This window comes from Lampris incognitus, chromosome 16 (assembly GCF_029633865.1).
Source record: "Lampris incognitus isolate fLamInc1 chromosome 16, fLamInc1.hap2, whole genome shotgun sequence".
Classification (NCBI taxonomy): Eukaryota; Metazoa; Chordata; class Actinopteri; order Lampriformes; family Lampridae; genus Lampris; species Lampris incognitus.
The window spans coordinates 29,863,482-29,885,707 of record NC_079226.1 but is presented as its reverse complement, the minus strand read 5'-3'; the positions used below and the strand labels follow the sequence as shown (position 1 = coordinate 29,885,707).

The following is a 22,226-nucleotide window of genomic DNA, read 5'->3' as shown; positions in this document are numbered from 1 at the left end:
TAACGAATATAATTGCAGAAGAAAACTCAAAAGGATACAAATATCATGTTTTTAATAAATGCTTTATTCAAACACAGTGTTCAGTACAAAGACAAAACATTATCAAAAGAGTTCGCGCTGCTATGTTAACATCACTTTTTAGCTAAATCGATGGGAGTGTCAAGAAGTACGAAGATCGAATTGCGATGGTTATAACATTTATTTTATGGATGGCTATCGCACACAAGCATGTCATAAAGTGATTGAAATGAAAAAAGTCAGTAATGGATACATGATTTGTTGGAAACAGACAATTTAACCAGTCACAAGGCGAGTCCCCATATCACAACAGAAACACCACATGGGTGATGGATGGATAAATGGATAAATACAGCAGTGACAAGTGTGTGTGTGTGTGTGTGTGTGTGTGTGTGTGTGTGTGTGTGTGTGTGTGTGTGTGTGTGTGTGTGTGTGTGTGTGTGTGTGTGTGTGTGTGTTTTGTACTTTGTTAGACCTGATTCAATAAAAAGAACAGACATAAAACCAGTGAATGAACGGTCTCACCTCCTGTTATCACATGCTGCTACTGACACCCCACATTCTCCCTAGGATTTCCCCTACCTATCTAAATACTTTTTTTTTTAATCAAATTGGCCACTTGCTTTGAGGGTTTGGGTAATGAACGTTTCCTGTCATACAATAGATCTAGTGTTATTATTGGAGAATGTTGGTTGGGAAAGGTTGTAAGGATCAATAATACGTACCAAACCCTCTTTTTCATCAATGATTTGGTTCTCAAAAAAGCTGTCTGTGTAGTTGAGCATCTGATCCACAGCAGTGAGGAGCAGCAGGTCAGTATTCAGATCCAGCTCCAGCTCGTGGCTATAGTTCTTCACGGGCAGCACGCAGGACAAAGGGATGCCCAGAGATGCACTCAACTCCAGGGCCTGAACAGCAGCAAGAGCAGATTAAAGATACTATGTCAGGGATCATGGTGGGAGTCCCTATTCTATATCACCATGATCAGAATCATTATCATCATCGGTCTGGTCTGGTCTGAGGATGCCATTTTGTAACTGTTTACTGCCAAGCTGACGGCTCACAAGTGACAACGGCCGCTACAACTCATTTGTAGTTCTAATTGCCGGGGGGGGGGGGGGCGAACTCAAGGAAATCATGGATTTCAGCATTAGAATTATTAAGCCATGAAAAATGTGTGTTTACATCAGCTGATTTTAATTGAAAAATTAATCTCCCTTTGCATGGGGTGCTTAAGAGGATGCTATCGTAAATATTCAAGAGAGGAAAAAAAATCAAGAAAATAAATAACATAACTCGTCATTGGAGGAATGAAAACCTATTTCTTTTGCCCTATGTCAGAAGCATAAACAGTGTGATATTTAAGATGTTTCCTTCATTTGGAATTTCAGTTCGACCTTTCTTATCACGACTTTGAAACTGGCCAAGAAAATGCAGCTACTGTCTGCTCCGATTACCTTCTTGTGGATGTAATCACTGAGATAGACATTCCTTAAATCCTTTGCTACGAGAGGACAGGCCTTATCCACTTTGGTCATCAGGACAAGCTGGGGAATGCCTAGCACATTTAAAAATAGGCAGAACATATTGAGACAGAACAAAACAAAGCAGAGCAGAGCAAAACAGATTGAATTGAATCGAATGAACTTAAAATTATGTCCAAACTAGGAAATATAATCCATTTCGTTATGTCTTTAAACATTGTCCTCCATTTACTCACCCAACTGGTTGGTCTTTTTACGAATGGTGGCAAACCTCTCCAGTACTTTTTCAGTAAAGAGAGAGACACTGCAGGTGTCAACCACATACACCACACAGTGAATTACGTCCTTCAGAGTCACATGCTTCTTATAGCCAGGAGCATCCAGCTGGAGAGGTGATGCAGGGTTAAACTGTGAGACAAATGCAAAATGAGACAAGTGACTTTGCATGAATTAATCAGCAAAATATATCCATTTAAATTTTTGCACAGAATGTGCTATAGCATTACAGAATTACAGACAGATACACTGACCCACTGCGCTTGTGAATATCTTATTCTTCTCATTTCTGTCTCAACATTATGAGCTCTGATTTGCAGTGAATTCTGTTACATCTGGTGTCCTGGGAGGAGCCCAGCAGGCTGGATGAATGAATTGCATTAGAAATCCGGATTGACAACCGCCTTCAGGAGTGTCGGTGGGAGAAGACGGGTAAGCGTTCCACCTTCATACCATCCTCTACCTCCTTACTTCTTTCCTCTCCACCGATTGCCTCTGCTCCCCAGACTCTCCCTGATCTTGAACCCATGCAGCTGGGCTGAGCCCACCTCTCCCCGAAGGAACGTCATCTCCAGCAACCCACAAGCAACTGCAACAGTTCTTGGGTTTTGCTAACATATTGGCCTTGCAGCCCTTCTCATGACCCTCACCTCCACCACCACACCATTTCACTGGACTCTAGAGGTAGAGTTGGTGTTACAGGAATTGAAGCACACTGTCACCACCACCCCAGTGCTCACTCAGCCGGACCTGAAATTGCAATTTGTGGTGGAGGTCGACGCCTCCAACACCAGGCTAGATGTAGTTTTATCTCAGTGCTCTCCTTCTGATCAAAAATTTCACCCATGTGCCTTCTTTTCCCACAAGCTGTCCTTCACGGAAAAGAACTATGATGTTGACAACTGTGAACTGCTGGTAGCATCACTGGAGTAGTAGTGCTACTAGCTAAAGGGCATGGAGTACCCCTTCATGGTCTGGACAGATCACCAAAACCTGTCTGGTATTCAGACAACCAAACGCCTTAACTCCAGGCAAGACAGGTCAGCCTTATTCACTGGCTGGTTTAACTTTACTCTAACCCACCGTCCCGGGTCAAGAAATGTCAAGCTCGATGCTCTCACCTGGCAGTTCACCACAGATGACACCAGCCACGAGTCTGAACCCCCCCCCCCCACCCTTGTGCATCATGGCTGCGGTGATGTGGGAACCAGAGTCCCATGTCTGCCAAGCCCATGAGACCCAGCCAGACCCAGACAATAGACCCATCAACACCCTGTTTGTCCCAGACACTGTTCACTCTGAAGTCCTCCAGTGGGGCCACTCCAGCAAGCTGACCTGCCATTTGGGAGCAAACCGGACCCTCTCCTTCCTCTGTCAGCTTTTCTGGTGGGCCACCATGGAGAAGGGCACATGGAACTTTATCACAGACTGGTTGGTCTGTGTCTGTGCCAAAAGTAAATCCTCCATCAGACCCCCCTCCGTCCGCTACCTGGACCGAGCCGTCCATGGTCACACATAGCCCTGGACATTGTTACCGGCCTCCCCCCGTCCCAGGGCCATACAGTCATCCTCACCATAGTAGACTGGTTTTCCAAATCTGCCCATTTCATTCCCCTGCCCAAACTCCCCCAACCTCCAGGAAAACCGCTGACCTCCTTGCCACCCATGTCTTCTGCCTGCATGGGATCCCAGGAGACACTGTTTCTGACATAGAGTCCCAGTTTATATCCCAGGTTTGGAGGTCATTCTGCTCAGCCCTGGTTGCTGCATTCAGTCCGTCCTCCAGTTACCACCCCCAGACCAGGAGCTGGAAGCCACTGTGCACTGCATGGTCACAAGTAACACATCCTCCTGGAGTCGGCACCTTACCTGGCTTGAGTATGCCCACAACTCCCACTTCAGCACCTCTTCAGGGATGTCCCCCTTTGAGTGTGCTCTGGGCTACCAACCCCCACCCCCCCGTTCCCAGTAAAGTCGCAGTGCCATCAGTGTAGGCCTGCTCCACGTCTCCACCCAGTCCCAGGCGAACCGCCATCGCAGTCCAGCTCCAATACACATCCCAGGCCAAAAGATGTGGCTCTACACCAGGGACCTGCCACTAAAGGTGGAATCAAAGAAGCCGCCCCCCACTTCATGGGCCCCTTTGAGGTAAACAGGGTTATCAACCCAGTGACGGTGAGCCTTAAACTCCCAGCCTCCCTCTGTGTGCACCCCACTTTCAATGTCTCTCACCTGAAGCCCAACTACTACAGCCTCTTTTCGCCCCAGCAGCAGCTCTTCCACCTTCATGCATGGTGGGCGGCAGCACAGTCTACACTATCCAGTGGATCCTGAATGTGCACCGCACATCTCATGGACTGGGAGGGGTACAGTCCTGAACAGCAATGCTGGGTCCCTCACCATCACATCCTGGACCTCCCTCTCACCTGGGCCTTCCACGACCTCCACCCAGACAAGCCCGGGTGGGCACCAGGTGGTACCCGTAGAGAGGGGGGAACTGTAACATCTAACCCTGCACCCTCCCAGTTTCACCAGCTTCATCCCACTCTCCCTTATTGTCTCCCTCATCTGTATTCACTCCCCCTGCCCTAGTTTATCTCCCTGTTTGTGTGTGTGTGTGTGTGTGTTCAGGACTGGAGGCAGGCGTGCGTGATACAAGCAGAGCAGAGGTATATCAACTGCATCCCATCAACCATAATCAAATCAATTCCTTATCAACCCAGTCTTGCCAGATCATAGTGCCTGCTAAGTCAGCCTACACTTGCAGACTTTTATATTGAGCAACTGCCTATTCCTTGTTTACCCGCCATCCCGTCTCTGGTAACCAGTCTGTCTCCATGAATTCCACTCTTGCCTTCCTGACTCCCTGTTTGGTGTTGGTCTCACTCCTCGCTCATCTTTGGTTTGCCTGGCTTCGTCCCGGCTACCCCTTTCTCCTGCCCTTTTCGCCATCAGCCAGGTTGTTGTGCAGTCTCTGCTGGCATGGCCAATTTCCCTTACCTTCCCCCACCTCGCCTGTCAATAAAAACCTTTGCTTTTTACGTAACCTCTTTCTTTGATTCTGTTTGTGTCGGCATGTTAGGTTCAGCCCCGCAGCCCTGGTTAACAGAATTCCCTTTCGATTAACAGAATTAGTTCAGCTCAAATTCTTGGGTAATGACAACAATATAATAATTGTAATAATAATAGTAATAATAATAGTAAGAAGAAGAAATAAGAAGTAAGAATAATAATCTTTTCTATTCAAACCTGATATCGATCTTGTATGTGACCCTTGTAGATGTTGACTATGTCCTCCATATCCAAGCCAGCATCAGCAGTTTGCTCCAGCCCCATAGTGTCGCACAAAATCAGGGGAAGAGTTTTACCACCTTTCCCCACCTTGATATTAAAGGTGCGGAACTACAGGAGAGATATGAAACGACACTGTTATGGAGCATTCTGTGGCGTTAGAAAATGGAGAAAAAGAGAGAAAAAAACTGGTGTTAATTTGAATTATATTTGTTTTAAGTGGTAATGCAAGTGGTAAAAAGAAGGAATTAGTATTCATCTTCCTATGTGAGGTACTTCCGCCCAGGCCCGGCTTGACTATTGGGAGATTCAGGACAATTCCCTGAGGCCTGGCCTGCCTGCCGATTGAACTGGCCATAGCTGATTTTACCTAATATGTATGTATGTATGTATGTATGTATGTATGTATGTATGTATGTATGTATGTATGTATGTATGTATGTATGTATGTATGTATGTATGTATGTACGTACGTATGTATGTATGTACGTATGTACGTATGTATGTATGTATTTAAGCAGGTGGAAAAAAGAAGCCCAGGGGCATGCTGACACTCTGGGTGACATGTATGTTTATCAATGTGAGCTGGTTTTAACCATCTCTTTTCTTCCAGCCTCTGAAAAAGGGGAATTGGATGAAAGGAGGGCTGCTCTTATAATACATTTTGGGTAAACCCAAATTGCTGTTCCTAATGTATCCTTCCATCAGAGTGCCCGAACCTCATCATACACATTGCAAAAAGGATTTTAAAAAAAAGAAAAAAAAAGCTTTACAGTACCTGGTTGGTCACACTCTTTTCTGCAACACCACAGATGGCCTGGCATGTCATGTTGCCACGGAATATGGAGTTGATGGAGTTAAAGAAGCTGGACTTGCCAAAGCCAACATACCCAACCAGCAGCACCTTGGCTTGAGACACTGAATGGATGTCAGGCTTATAGTTCTGGATAGTTTGCATCAACTGCTGTTTTCTCCTGTAGAGAGATTTTATCAACACAGGAAATGTGCGTAATGTTAGTTTGATGAATATTCTCAATGACAGACATTTGCCATCTGTTAAGAAAAAAAAGTGACAATCTTACATGAAGTTTGGATAGCACACAATTAAAGCAAATGAAACTTTCCAAAAAGGACCGCGGATGCCACAAATTTCTTGGGTGACAAATTTTGACTTTAGCATACTGGGTCTTCTATAATTTCAGAATGGTCAAATTCAGGAATATCTTTTTCCCCAAAAACTTGTATGTAAAACGTTTTTTTCTTATTTTTTCAAAGCTCTGCATGGATGTGTGTGATGTGGCAGTCCACATACTCAGCAGTCCATTTTACATTCCTCCAGGGTTTGGCCAGGAGACCTCCCAACTCTGTTGGAAAGAAACAAATGAAAATAAATGGCATCTTTCATTCAAAGATTACATCATGTGTAGTTTAAATATTCCTCATATCCATAATCACAATGATCTGGAATTGTTTTGGCTACACCTCTGGCTAAGTCAATGTAGAGATACATGTAGTTCAAATCTATTTTATAACACAGTAAATTCTATGAGCTTCCAAATTACTACATATTCATGGACCAGGTATTGGAAGATTAACGGTGTGCACACAGTGACACCAGTGATAGAATAGCAAGTGCACAAAATCTCAGTAACCTTCCACTCGATATACTTCAAACTCAGTCAGGTCCAAGTCATCTCCGTGCATCTGTGAGGGGTTAAACATGAAGCCGATCCCCGGGCTGGACAGAACCTTGGGTTTGTCATCATCCAAGAAATACAAAGCACCAAAATCTGGACCGGTTTCTCCATCTTTGAATCCGTGCTCCCCATCAACACTTGCTATCCTCAGCGCCCCCCGCCCCCTCTCAGTGATGCTGTAGAGAAAAGCCTTATCATCGGTGACATCACAATCGATTGCACTGTAGTCTTTTGATGTATAGGCTCCAAACACGAACCCAGCTTTGTTGTAAGCTGCAATCACAGTGGGCCCCTGATAATTGCAGCGGTCATGGAAACCCCTAGCCTTGTAGCCATGGATGCTGGCTTTATAGAGCAGATGGAGTCTGACATGACCAAACAGAGAGAGCAGCTTCTCCTCTTGGTCCGTAGACAGGCTGGAAGTGACCACACTCATGATGACAGAGCAGTATACCTAGAGAGACCTGGGGCAAAGGTCAACACCAACACCTAAAGGATCATTTTACAGAAAAACACAGCCGATTAGTTATTCACATTACCTCCCATTTCCCACGACTAAACGGTCACATTTAAATACATTATGAAAGCCACTTGGTGGTAATAAGTTTGATTTTGTCTCTGTAATGTGACTGAAAGGACACATTCGTTGATATAATTCATGTGAGCAAGGAACCTCTGCGAATTTGAATGTAGAGAAATATTTGTGAAGAAAAGATTCGGACAGCACTCCGATTTCAACTTTTAATATTGCCACAGACGTTTGGGGCAAGATGGCCTTCTCCAGCATGTATTCTGCCACAGTTCAATCAATAGACACAGATGGGGTTAATTATAGGTGATCCCAACCGGCAGAACATACATCCCAGCAGGGAGCCCCACAAATATTCAGTAACAATGTTTAATAATGTAAGTTACTGACACATAAAAAAACAAAAAGCGAAACACGAATAAAAAACAAGCAAATGAAAAGAAAGAAGGCTACTTTATTACTTTGTTTTCTCCCCAATTTGCACTTGGCCAATTACCCCACTCTTCCGAGCCATCCCGGTCGCTGCTCCACCTCCTCCGCCGACCCGGGGAGGGCTGCAGGCTACCACATGCCTCCTCCGATACATGTGGAGTTACCAGCCGCTTCTTTTCACCTGACAGTGAGGACTTTCGCCAGGGGGGCAAAGCGTGTGTGTGTGTGTGTGTGTGGGGGGGGTTACGTTATCCCCCCCCCCGGACAAGCGCCCCGAACGACCAGAGGAAGTGTACTGCAGCGACCAGGGACGTACCCATTAATTTCATCATGAAAAGAAAAAAACAAATGATGATAAGATAAAGTAAATATTAATATTTGTCTACTGATCTGTGCTATAAATGTAATTTATGTACAATTCCAATAATTTCAATCATTTTTATTATCAAAATCGCTGAATTTGCATATTCCCTGTTCAATTAGAGGGGAGATACGCGAGTTGAGGCAGCGAGGAGTGGAGCCTCGCCTCGGATTGCGCAATCCCTCACAAACTGGGTTGAGCGCGTGCCTTTTGCTTTCTCACAGTTTGTCACCAATGTAATGTTTTTAGACACTTTTATTATATGTCCTCGCTTTCTTTAAAATGGTTAATGTATTTCATGTATGTGTATAACATATTTAGCCTTGCTGATCTTACATAAAACCGCACTGAAAAAGCATGAGATGAGGCAGCCAGTACCTCTGCCTCACTGAAGGGGGCGTATGCGTGAGCCCACGGGTTTACAGGATGCTTTCTTCTTCTGCTGTTGCTCTTCTTTAACGCAGAGTCAAGTCCACTACAGCAGTTCGTTTATTTTGAAAAAAAAATTCTGCCTGCAAAAATAGTAGATTCTGTAGCTAAGCTCAAAAGTTTCTCAAAACTGGACTTTAAATCAAAAAGCGAAGTGATAGATGATGGAGGACCAATGCTGCCGGAGCAGCTAAAAGGTTTGCTTCAAACAACGGGACAGAAGATAACTTGCTCTTTTCAAACGGAGTGGTGGTACACCCGAAAAGACTGGCTGTGTGGCTGTGCTACAGGAAACTGCCTTTTCTGCTCTCCCTGTCTTTTGTTCTCAACATGCGATAATGTCTGGCCTAACACAGGATTTTGTGACTTGAAAACTCTACAAAGAAGCCTCAGCAAACATGAAAGATCAACTACTCATATTCAAAGCCAAATTGCTTTGAAAACTTTTGGATCTTCAAGAATAGATTTGGCTTTGGATGAACAACGGAGACTAAATATTTCCATCCACAATGCTAAGGTAAAGGAAACCCGAGAGATTTTAAAAGACCTCATTAATGCAACCTGCTTCCTAGCCAAACAGGAATTGGCATTTCGTGGTAACGATGAGAGTATAAGCTCTTCTAATCGTGGCAACTATGTAGAACTATTACATGCTTTTGCTGAGAAAGATTAAAAGTTAGCTAGACATTTGGAGACATCCACTGTGTTTTCTGGCTTGTCAAACAGAATTCAAAACGATTTAATTGAAGCAATCGGTGATGTGATAAGAAATGATATCAAAAAGGAGATTAATGCAGCCCCATTTGTTGCTGTAGAAGTAGACGAGTCAGTAAATCTGACTCTGAAAAAGTCAGTGCCTCACCAGCCACGAACCTCACCGCACGTCACTGGCAGCGACCAGGACACATACCCACATCCGGCTTCCCATCCGCAGACACAGCCAATTGTGTCTGTAGGGACGCCCGACCAAGCCGGAGGTAGTAACACAGGGTCTCACCATACCACTTCTGACACCAATGTAGCGAATTTGGGGGGCAGTCCGGGAGATCGTCGCCACAGCCGGGACGCGAACCCGTGTTTCCCACACCGCAAGCGACAACTTTAACAGGTCGACTAAAGGGTCCGACCCGTTAGTCAAGGACCAACGTGTCTACTTATCCATGCACGTTACAATATAAATAACTAAATAAAACGAGACACGCATTCGTGTAGGTAATGACAAAAAATATACGTTTCTACTTTCCTGCAATTTCTACATTGTCTCTGTTAACACGTCTGTCTCGGGGGCATCTTCTTTTCTTTCTTTTTTTTCGAGAAACACGTGTGCCAAGTTAGCCAGATCTGTTATAAAGACATTAAAGCTTCCTGTGAGTTAAAACCATATCAGAGAGATAAATCAAACTGGTTATCAGCATTATTTTCTTTTCTTAGACGTTGGGGTAAATTCTAACAAAGCTGACGATGAAGCGACCTTGGAGGCGTTTTATGACGCAGTACCCAGACTGGTGTAGTGCCAACATGTGCGACCGTCGAAAACTCTGCTCGTGTTTAAACTGTACAAAATGGAGATCAGTTCCAGAGAGTTTGAACTTCAACTCCTCCAACCTCCTGGTTAAGTTTAGGTGTGGCCTCACAATTTTTGACGGTCGCAGATTTTTGCACACCGGCACAGCTACAGATAAGGTTCAGACTGAGAGACCTACCTCTGTACCTGGGGTTTTACACGAATAATAACTTAAAAGATGTTTAACTTACAAGTATGAACACCTACGTTTTAAATCATGGCGGAAGATATAAAAAGACACATCTAAGATAGCTTTGAAGAAAGTAAAGCTTTCTTCCAGTTTTCAAGTTTAGAATTAAGGAAATCGGAGTAAAACTAGAAGATAGCCTGGACGCCCATTAATTTGATTATTTTCGATTGGTTTGTTACATCGTACACTTTTTTATTTTAATCTTCAATCGGCTCCAAAAAAAAAGAATAAAAATTACCTTCAGTATTGCAGTAACACGTATTGATGGTGATCGTGTCGGATCCAAAAGGAAACAGAAATGAAGGTGTGAGACAAAGAAACCTTGGGGGGTGTGACCCCTTGAACAACTGTATCTGCAAAGTGAAACAGAAACTCCACTTTGGTCAGATTATTTAACTAATTCATGGTCAGACTGAATAAAGGTGATCCAATTTAGCCCACACACTTGCTCCAGGTCTTTTCTGACCTTGTGGCACACACACACACACACACAAACACACACAAACACACACACACACACACACACACACAACAAAAGTATTCGACAACAAAAGTCTTCGTGGTGCACATTATTTATTCTACAGGACCCACAGCCCATATATTTCAAAATGATTGCATACATAGACACTGATTCATATGCAAACTGAACAGGTAATGTTCTGTTTTCTAGGTAACATCTCTCTCTCTCTCTCTCTCTCTCTCTCTCTCTCTCTCTCTCTCTCTCTCTCTCTCTCTCTCTCTCTCTCTCTCTCTCTCTCTCTCTCTCTCTCTCTCTCTCTCTCTCTCTCTCTCTCTCTCTCTCTCTCTCTCTCTCTCTCTCTCTCTCTCTCTCTCTCTCTCTCTCTAAAAGTTACCAGTCCTTTTGGTGCTCATGAATATCATGAATGAAACAACAGCAACATTTTACATGCATGACACATAAGCCTGTAGTGGGAATTGATGTGGCTTCTGGGAGGGCTCCAAGTTACCATTGCCCAATAGTACACAGCTAGTTCCTTTGCTCCCATCTTAAGAAATATATGGGCCTATAGGGACAAAACAAGAGAATTTTGTAAATTCTGCCTTTATTCTAAACGACAGTGGCTACATAGTAGAGGTACACAATATGTGTTTGCTCATTTGCGAGGAACCAGGCTTCAAGCAAAACCATGTTCTCGCTCTAGCGAGCCGAAAACAATGTTGTTTTTTCTTAAATAGCAAAACATTTGACCACATCATGTCCAAGGTGGTAGAAAGAAATAGATTGAAAGACCACAGTAAAGAGCAGAGTTCAACGGTAGCATGTTTTCCGCATGGTAGGTAGCTCTATCGTTTCAGATTTATCGAACGGCATGGATAGCCATCCCATTTGCGGTTCAGGGGAGAAGCGAAGTCACGATTGGAGAAATTACAAGTTGATTATTGACCCGGCACTGAAGAAGGGATCACACAAATTGTATCGCTGCGATGAACACACTTTTAGCATGCCCAACCCATGAATTCTGCCAGGCGATATCGTGCGAGACCCGAGAATCAGTCGTCTCTGGACGAAATACAAGGACACCGATCTACCGGTCCCAAAATTTAAGATTGATGAATGGTACATTGGCCATATTTCCCCCAAAGGAGGTGACATCTGCAATGCTGAATGATAATATTAGAGAGCGTTTTTTGACATACATGTGCTAAAAAAAATTTGGGCACATTGAAGAAGTTGAAATTTTGTACAACCCAAAGAACAAAAGACATCTGGGGATTGCTGAGGTTGTTTTTGAGACCGTAAAGGCTGCCAGAGTTGCTATCCAGACTCTTCACAACACGTCTGTCATGGGCAACATAATCCACGTGGAGCTTGACCCTAAAGGTGAGACTCGCCTAAGGTACTTCCAATTGCAGCTATACACCCTGAACACTCCCTCTTGGTGGGGGAGAGGCCAGAGAAGTTTCCCCTCGTAGCCTTGCGGATGCTCTGTTGGCATGTGAGCCAATCCGAAGGCTGTCTGACAGCAGTGTGTCTGCTGTGGGAGGAACAGTGCTCCCCAGTAGCTCCATCACTCCCCTGTCTATGGACACAGCATACTCCAGTCTAAGGCAAGACACACCCCAGTCCCAGGGCACCCCTCACAACCCATGCCAGACAGTTACACCGTTTTCTCAAGATTCCAACTCCTCCAGCAGGCATTCTATGCCTGCATACCTGTCCAGTCGGGCTGAAGGATCTGGAGGCTTTAAGTCACGAAGACATGAAGGCAAGTTTCAGGATGCCCACAACCGTAGGCCAGAGAGGAGGCCACAGTACCGGAATACCACCTATAGAAGTTCAAGTTCTGACCAAACCTGAACCCCCACCCTCTACGTTGTGTTTTTCCTATACACCACCTCTCCTTGCTCCAGCCAACTTTAAGTCAGCCTTCTCCTACCAGGCCCCTATTCCCATAACATTTGCTCCCCTTCCATCATCCCATCCGGCGGGAAGGAGAGTATCTAAGACCCCCACAACCACCTCTACCAGCTGCAACTGATTTCTTTTCAAAGAGAGACCAAAGACCCCACCAATCCTTGAACTCCCACCAGAACCTGGGCCCCACCCAACCACTCCTCCACCTCCTCAAACATATGAGCTCTGCCCTTCACCTGGCACCCCTACACTTGATTCAGAGTGAAATAGCTTGGATGGAGATGCTCCTCAAGGAGAAAAGGACAAAGCTTCTGCCCTTCTTGGCTGAACATGACTCGGACACTGAGGTGCAAATGGAAGGAAGTCCTATTTCATCCTCATCTTCTCAGCTATCTCTAATCGCTCCTTATACATATGGATTTCACTGTAGGCAGCAAAACTCTCCCCCATCTAGTACAGATTTAGAGGATGTAAGTCCAACCCCACTGCCAGACTCAGATGATGAAGAGTCAGTAAAACTGCCTCCCCAGTCAACAGAATCAGCTCTCCTGTCCATGGGAAAGAAGATGGATACCAGCGAACTCAAAGATGGTCATTTTGGAAACCACACTCCCACCGACAAAATTGATATGGAGCATCAGTCATCAGGAGAGGACACGGAAATCTGTGATGATGAAATGCCTGGAACACCAATCACAAGTAGAGACTATACTAAGGGCATTGTTGTTGTAAACTCTGCAGTGTATTCCATGCCCCAAACCATTCCCATCCCTCCTCCAGGACTCCTCCCCTGACCCCTCAGCCTGGCTTCCCTATTCCACCTCCCCATCTGCCCCTCACTCTGCTGTTCCAGGACGCCCCCTCACCTGGCTGCCCTACCTGGAGTTCACCCCATACGCTGCCGCCTATGGGTCCTTACCCTCCTGGCATGATGCCGATGATGCAAATTGAACTTATAAACTGCTTTCCACAGTGTGGTAGTGTCCACATGTCTTTCCAGATGCAGACCCAGGCCCCCTATGACTCAAAATAGAGGGCCCTATCCTTATCCTTATTTCATGGGTGGTGGTAAAAAAGTGCTACATAAAATGAAACTTGATTGATTGATTGCTTGATTGATTGATTGATCTTTGCCATAAGGATGATACTGAATGTGACTTTGGGCAGCAATTTTGACTGATCTGGTTGATTTGAATGACTGATACAGAATGAAAACCAACAGGGTCCTCTATGACCTATTAGATATAGAAATTCTGTTATCTTTTTTATTTTTTCACAATTGGAGCAATACATTTTTGGATCAAAACCCTCATTGCTGTGTGATTCTGAAGCAGCAAATAGATCAATGGTCTCTAACTATTAGCCATTAGAAAAGTGTATTCTTGCAGGTTTTAATTTCAACCAAACATAACACTGGCTGATTCCATCAAATAGTTGCAGTGAGGCATTTGGTTAAAATTAACCTGCATGCATTTGGCTCTTGGTGACACATAGTTATAAACTACTGATTCAGAAAAATTAAAAATTGGGGAGCTGTGTACCAATATCTATCAACCTCAACTTTGGTGATGGGGAAACATGCTCCCTACAAATTTAAGGGTCACAACAAAGGTAAAAAGGCAACATTGATGGTCACATACTTAAAGCAGAAATCAACATACATTCGACTTCACGTTACATCCATTTGTTTCACTGAAACACAGCGAGGAACAGCGGGAGACAGTGCTTCTCAAGTGCAATAAAAATGTGCATAAATACAACAGACTGGGTAGGAAAGGTTATTTTAAAAATGTAATCCATTACAGAAAACTAATTAATGTATTAGAATTGTGATTGGTGACATGGTCTCATGAATTACTCCAAATCAGGGTATAAACTGATCCATCACAGGATTTTATGTATAACACCCTATCTCAAATATATACCGCGATGGTACACAAAATGAATGGACAATTTAAACAAGTGGACAATTTATTCTTATTTACAGTCCACCATTTCAGTTAGTCATTACTGATATTAATGACTATGATAAACCATTATTTCATCTTCTGTAAAATCATATTTGTGTTTTAACACACACAATTAACATATAATTTCTCTCTTCAAACATAAGTACTTAAAGCAAGTGTTCTCTGATTTCTTACAAAAGCATTTGTTTTCCAATCACTGCTTACTGTTGTTGTTTTCAAGTAACTGTAATGGATTGTAATTACACATTTTTAAAAGATTACTGTAATCCCATTACATGTATCACATCGATTTATTTTCAACCCTGTTGAAAGATTTAACATTGCACATTCTGATTCAATACTCTGTTGGCGGTATTCACTCAACACACAACAACGGTCATTGTGCCTGCTCAGTATTTTGCAGAGGTTCATTTTAACAAATTCCTCATGACCAACAGTGAAAGCATTCAGGAACATTACGCCGAAATGCTGGTGCAGCATGTTTCACATATCATCTCACACCTGCTTACAGTGCTTTCGTCAAACATTTGATCATACATAGGCGAATGAACGTGACATCGTCAAAGGCACTATGCATAGGATTCTCTCTTGAGCAGGTGTCACATGACCAATCACTGCTAGCCACAATTTTCGTGAACAAAAGTGAGAAATGCTGTTACAGATACTTCAATAACCTTCTCACCGCTTATTTGGGATGCTTCTGGTTTAGTTTGCTGAAGGGTCTTTGAACTCCTTATGGGTAGAATGGCAGTAGAAAACTCAGAACGGGAAAATCATGACATTTGCTGTTTACCCGGGCCAGATCTCTGCTGTTATAGTTCTGCAGTACGCTGTGCTCGGTGAAAAACCTAAACACGGTGCCTTTTTAAAAAAAATTTTTTTTTACATCCATGCATACTTGCTTTTTAGAGTGAATTGTGAGCTTTGATTTGTGTCTACAGATGAGCCTTACCTCATGCCTAACTTGTAATCACTGTGTCCACCTCTCCTGCTTAGTGCAGGGTCATTGGTTATATAATCTATGCTATTATCCTCACTGGAATGTGTGTTCTTCTTGAAAAACTGGCTCACACTGACAGTGTTCTTTCAACATACAGTTGCCATTCAGAAACTCTAGACCTGTCCTCCATGTAATATTCATGTTATGTTTCTCTCTCTACCTTTCACGTCACTTATTTTTCCTTACTTCCTTGCTTATTTTTCCTTATATTCGCTCTCTCTCATATATATCCACATACGCCTCTCTACTTTCTCTCTTTTAGCCGTAAATTCACCTGTGTCCCATTAGCCCTGCTTTAGAACTCTATTTTGCAGGCAGGAAAGGTCTCATCCTGCATGGCCACAGTGCTGTTGGAGCCCAGGACAGTGATGCTCAGCTCCCTCTGTCTGTCCAGGGTCTGCTGGTACCACTCCTGCATGGACAGCGACTCAAAGGTGGGGATCACTGTCACCTTGAGAGAGGGAGAGAGAGAGGGAGAGTGAGAGAGAGAGAGAGGCAGAAGCTGCGTTTCCATCAAGCCAACTTGTTTTGTGAGAATTCTGAAGATGCAAAAAAAAAAACTCGGCTGATGGTGCCAAAATTTCAACAAAACTCCTCAATGTCACCAGCGATTTTTAATACTCACTTGAGGTAAAACGGTTGAGGTGTAGATAAAGAGATTATGGAATAAGGAGGGATGGAAACAGGTTTCTCATGTATCAGAACCGATCAGTAATTTTTTGTAATTCTGTTCAACCCCTTTTCTTTCCTAATTACATTACATTACATTACAGTCATTTAGCCGACACTTTTATCCAAAGCGACTTACAATAAGTGCATTCAACGTAGGAAATCAGGAGAACTACTAGTCATCAGAGGTCATAAGTGCATCTAAACAAGCATCTAAGAGCAAAACCAGTGCTAAAGTAAAAGTGCAAGAAGGAGTTTTTTTTTTAAAAGAGTGAATACAATAAGTGCTAAGAGCAAGTAACAGGGTTGTAGTACTTGAAGAGGTGAGTTTTCAACCTGCGCTGAAAGATGGGCAGCGACTCAGAAAAAAGCTGTGAACAGGTCAATCAGCAGCAGGGGCCTCTCAGCAACGGGGTAATCAGGCATCGTGAGGCAGCAGAGCGAAGTGGTCGGGCAGGGGTGTAGGACTTGACCATGGCCTGGAGATGGGAAGGAGCTGTTCCTTTCACTGCCCTGTAGGCTAGCACCAGGGTCTTAAACTGGATGCGAGCAGCTACTGGGAGCCAGTGTGGGGACATGAGAAGGGGAGTTGTGTGGGAGAACTTAGGGCGGTTGAACACCAGACGAGCTGCAGCTTTCTGAACAAGTTCCAGAGGTCTGATGGCCGACGCCGGGGCGCCAGCAAGGAGGGAGTTGCCGTAGTCCAGCCGGGAGATGACCAGAGCCTGGATGAGCACCTGTGTCATCTCGTCGGTGAGGAATGGCCAAATCCTCCTGATGTTATAGGAGAAATCTGCAGGAGTGAGCAACCGATGCAATGTTTTCAGCAAACGACAGTTGTTCGTCCTGGGTCACACCCAGATTCCTCACAGTCCGAGTTGGCGTCACCACGGTGTTGTCAGTGGTGATGGCCAGGTCTCGGTGCGGGGAACCTTTCCCCAGGAGGAACATCAGCTCTGTCTTGTCCAGATTGAGCTTCAGGTGGTGTGTCGACATCCACTCCGAGATGTCACTCAAGCGCGCAGCAATGCGTGTCTCTACTTGTGTGTCACAGGGAGGAAAGGACAAGAGATTGTTTTCTTGAATATTTTTTTTCCTGTACACAGCGAGATGGAATGTGTAGCTGCTTCAGTTCAGCTAGCAGCAAGACACCTCATTTGGAATTGAAATGTTTTCTTCTTTTCAAAAGTTCACTGAAAAGTCACAAAGTTTTTAGAGGAAAGGATGGCTAGAATGAGCAGGGGCAGGGGAAAGGGGAGATGGATGAATGGATCGAGGAAGGGAACAAGAACAGGATGGGAGAGGAAGAACCTATATCAATTAAGACGTGGAATTTAAAGTAACTTTTCCTTGTGTTAGTAAAGTAGGGAGCTTGCCCACATGTCTCATCAATTTAGGACCTAACCACCTTGAAGCGACTGACCCTAGCGACAGTGTGTGTTGCGATGGGCTAAATGCAGAGGATGAATTTCCCCACGAGGATTAATAAAGTAAATCTCATCTTGTCTCATGAAGATGCTCAAAGACTGTAACAATCAATAATCCAACACATATTATGAGCATTTTAAGTGCATATCATGTCATTGACATGCAACCTAGATGAGCAGGTTGTCGGCCAGGGGGTGGCTGGAAGGGCCTGCTGCCCAGGTGGATCGCTCTGTCCTCAGTGCTGTCCTTCCTGCTGCGTTCCAGCAGGACTGCGGTGAGTGCTGCCAGGTGCTTTCTGGGGCACCTGGTTGGCAGCTTGTCATCGTGGATGCGGGCCGCTGTGTGGCTTGCTTCTGCTTGCTCCTGCTATGTGGCTTGCTCCTGCTGTGTGGCTTGCTCCTGCTGTGTGGCTTGCTCCTGCTGTGTGGCTTTTCTGTGACAGGTACGGAGGATGGGAGTGGGACAGCATGCCTGGCTGTCCCCAGACACATACCCACATCTGGCTTCCCACCTGTAGACACAGCCAATTGTGTCTGTAGAGATGCCCGACCAAGCCGGAGGTAACACAGGGATTCGAACCTCCGATCCCCGTGTAAATGTACACATTTAAAATCCATGAGTTGTTAAAAGGGGGGGTGTGGTAGTGGGGTGTGATTTAGCATTGGCTAGAAGTGGAGAGAGGGAGCATGGCTCATGGGAGAGCAGACCCAGTAGGGAGGCCGATTAGTGATCAGCCTCAGGTCTGCCAAATTAACAAACTGTGCTTCATTTAACACAGTGATGCTGGATCCTGACATTGACATGGACATGATCACAGGAAGACACAAAGACGAGAGAGAGAGAGAGAGAGAGAGAGAGAGAGAGAGAGAGAGAGAGAGAGAGAGAGAGAGAGAGAGAGAGAGAGAGAGAGAGAGAGAGAGAGAGAGAGAGAGAGAGAGAGAGAGAGCGAGCGAGAGCGAGAGAGCAAGCAAGAGCAAGGCAGACGCCGCTCTGAAGAACGGACAGCGAGGCAGCAGGGGCTCCAACACCACAGTGTACCGGCCCATACAGCATGCAGAGACGTTTACATTTCAGTGTTATTCTTTACGTGGCTTGCGAGCCTCATGCTATATGAGGCTTTGTTTTGCGTCTCATATAGATCCACTGATAACAATAAGAACATAGCTATAACTTACTTCTATAGGTTCCGTTTGTGTCCTGTTTTAGCACATTGAAATGAATTATCCAGCAGATGGCAGCATACTGAACATACGTCAAAGAACGTAGGCTACGTAACAGCGTGGGATCATGGGTACACGTATAGCCTATGTGTGTAGCTTTGTATTTGCGAAATGTTTTGCAAGCTCTGTGGCTCTTTGAGGAATGGTCTTATTCATAAGTGGCTCTCCTAAGAAAATTAGTGAGTACCACTGCATTAAATAAAGCCTGTGTCCCGCCATAACCCGTGTCTTCGTCCCATCCGTACCCTCCGGTGGCAACAGCCTTGCCACAGGGGACTAGCATTAAGGGCACCGGAGATTGGTTAAAAAACAATAAATGTAACCATTGAGCTTAGCATAGTATTATTAATGGGCATTTGGGTCCTGTGACTTTGGCACTTGCCCTCCTTTTTTTTTCTGCCTTTATTTGGTTGCGATAGTAGAAAGAGAGGAAAGGCAGGGGGGAGAGAGGGGGATGACATGCAGCAAAGGATTCGAACCCAGGCCGCTGCGGTAAGGACTCAGCCTTATAAGTGGTACGTGCTCTCCCCCCATTATTACAAAAATACATGCATAACACACCTCTTTATTTTACATATTTACACAAATATATACATAATCATTAGAAAAAAAGAAAACGCAAGATACAAGACATTCAACTAAAGTTTAAAAGATAGACAAGACAAAAAAAAGAAGAAGTGAGGTAACCTGTATGCTCTAGCATGACTTATAGCCTACAGGCCCCCCACCAAATCAAAGAAATCAAATTCAAAAACTCAGATCTACCAGATGAGCCACTGGGGCGCCCCTGGCCCTGCCCTCCTTACTTTGACCGTTTGTAATGTTGACAAGCTTGAGATTTAAAAGCATTCTGCTCTCGCACATATTGTGAATTACTCCAGCAGAAAGCATCAGGCTAAAGTATTGCAACGTGCATAAGTACACCGTCGGATCTTTCAGTCGAGTGGTTAGCGATGTCTCTTGCGGTGCAGGAGATACAGGTTCGCATCCCGGTTGCGGCAGTTCCTGTAGTTGCCCCCCGAATTCGCTTTAGTATTTCTAATCGTACTGTAATCCTAATCGTACTTGTTTTTAAATGTATTCTTTATGCGGGTTTACCTGCATAGTGTCAGGCCAGGATGTTTTGCCATCAAACAGCGCATCCAGCGTACGTCTCATAAGCTCCTCCCTCTCCGGGCTGTCCCCACTGATGATGTAACAGGAAGAGCGAACACATCTGAAGAAGTCCACATCGATGGTTGGAGAGGAGATTCCGGAGGGAACATAGGCCAGGTCCACATACACGCTGACCTCTCCAGTAGAATTAGAATTTGAACCTTTCAGAGAGGGGAGAGCAGAGTCAGGGAGTGGTAGTTGGTTGTACAAGACAACTTGTGCAGAGACTGCAGATAGGGTCAACAAGGTTTAGTTCACGAGAAAGTCAGGTTAGAAGGTGAATGCATGAGTGTTGATACAATATATAGCCACAGACAATCAGAAATTGAAAAGCAGACAGCAGGATGTCATTTTATATCATTTGAGACTTACTTGGGCTGAGGGACGGCTTGGCAGGTGCTGTGGCGGGTGCTGGGGGGAGAGGTTCTGGGAGCCGAGTGATTATCCCTGGTGCCCTTTGTGCCTCCACTTTGTCCACCGGGCCTTCTTTTGCCTGTCTGTGTTGAACCTCCTGCTGATCCCAACTTGTGGGAGGGCTCAAAAACCTGTTAAAGAAACAGTAAAATGGCAATGTGTAAAATAGTACACAATGCCAAAACACGCAAAACCTTAAACATTTTGCTCAAAAACCGTCCTTTAATCCAACAAAAATGTGTGAAAGCAATTTGTATATAACTGTACATAGCTGTGCTTTTCACTCTGTAGCGTTCAGTACCTTTCTTCTGCACAGTTTACTTATGTGTCCTGGAAATTAGAAAGCGTAATCACGCTAGCTTATCTCTTTGCTTCGGTTTAAGATTAGCCTCATTACTTAGGAGCCACGTTCCTCATTCCTTTGCCAGCAGCCATATCAACATGTACCCTGGCTTTGTCAAATGACGGAAGCTAAGCAGGTATGGGCTTGGCTAATACTTGGGAGACCTCTCAGGAAAACTGAGTTGCTGTCGCAAGTGGTGTTGGTGGGCCAGTAGGGGGCAGTCTTCCCTCTGGTCCTGATAAAAACAACAAATATCAAATCCCAATGCCCCAGAGCAGTGACGGGGACACTGTGCTGTAGGAAATGCCGTCCTTCAGATGAGACGTTAAACCGAGGTCCTGACTCACTGTGGTCATTAAGGATCCCATGGCACTTAACACAAAGAGTAGGGGGATCCCCGGTGTCCTGGCAAATTTCCCAACCTGGCTCTCCCCATCTGGCCACCTAATCCCCCCCCCCCCCCCCCCATGGAATTGGCCCAATGATTCCTCCCTCTCCACCACAAGCTGATGTGTGGTAAGCGTTCTGGCACAAAATGGCTCTGCCGTGCATCACCCAGGTGGGTGCTACACATTGGTGGTGGTTGAGGTGAGTTTCCCCTTCAATGTGAAGCACTTTGGGTGTATAGAAAAGCGCTATATGAATGTAATGATTATCATTATTAGTAAATTTTCCCTTTGTTTTTTTTCTTCAGTGTATTACTCACACACCTCCATCTTCAAGTCATTGTTAAGTATATTCCAACTGGCCGGCTCCACCTGTTTCCTGAACTCCATACATGTAGAAATCTTTCCTGAACAACACCTAAACTGAGTGAGGACAAATATTCCTCAACAACTGATAACATTGCTCATCGTTGGACTTCTTTGTAATAAAAGTTCACATACCGTCATTACATTCTGGCTTTGTGTGTCCTGACGTCTGATTTCAATAAATACACACCTTCAACTCGACAGAGGAGAACTAATCAGTAAAATCAGCTGGTGTAGTATGAGGCTTTTATGAATACCCACATACACATGGCTCTCCATGGCACATGGTTGAGTATCACTGCCCTAATAGTAAGCCATTGTAACTGTACCACTGTAACAGAACCCGGTGGAGTACCATATCTGACTAATGAATACCTCCAGCTCCAAAATGACAGAACTACAACCTTTATCTAACCAATCAAATAATTATTTCAGGGGATTCAAAGAAAGTTGAATCAGTTCATCTGGACACATTTTTTGACAGAAATATTTCATCACTCATCTAAATGATCTCATCAGTCTAAACTGACTGCAGACTGAAGAGGTCACTTAGATGAGTGATGAAATGTTTCTGTCAATAAAAGTTGTATCCAGATGAACTGATTCAACTTTCTTTGATTTTCTTCC

General features: G+C 44.5%; 2 protein-coding genes and 1 pseudogene across 2 annotated transcripts; 1 reads left to right on the top strand and 2 right to left on the bottom strand.

The window, feature by feature from the left end:
• Window positions 1-71: 71 nt before the first annotated feature.
• On the bottom strand, window positions 72-10,549 carry LOC130126479 (interferon-induced protein 44-like). The gene is made up of 8 exons (XM_056296018.1): window positions 10,510-10,549; window positions 6,722-7,255; window positions 6,382-6,433; window positions 5,848-6,043; window positions 5,028-5,180; window positions 1,739-1,910; window positions 1,476-1,576; window positions 72-926 (listed from the first exon to the last, which is right to left on the bottom strand). Exons 2-8 carry the CDS (start codon window positions 7,200-7,202, stop codon window positions 672-674), a joined length of 1,410 nt encoding a protein of 469 aa, XP_056151993.1. The 5' UTR covers window positions 7,203-7,255; window positions 10,510-10,549; the 3' UTR covers window positions 72-671.
• A 290-nt stretch (window positions 10,550-10,839) lies between these two features.
• On the bottom strand, window positions 10,840-20,939 carry LOC130126042 (microtubule-associated protein 1S-like). Its single transcript, XM_056295416.1, has 5 exons — window positions 20,902-20,939; window positions 20,463-20,635; window positions 20,034-20,251; window positions 15,893-16,069; window positions 10,840-11,296 (listed from the first exon to the last, which is right to left on the bottom strand). Exons 1-4 carry the CDS (start codon window positions 20,937-20,939, stop codon window positions 15,914-15,916), a joined length of 585 nt encoding a protein of 194 aa, XP_056151391.1. The 3' UTR covers window positions 10,840-11,296; window positions 15,893-15,913.
• Window positions 11,328-15,588, top strand: LOC130126044 (histone-lysine N-methyltransferase SETD1B-A-like; annotated as a pseudogene).
• Window positions 20,940-22,226: the final 1,287 nt, after the last annotated feature.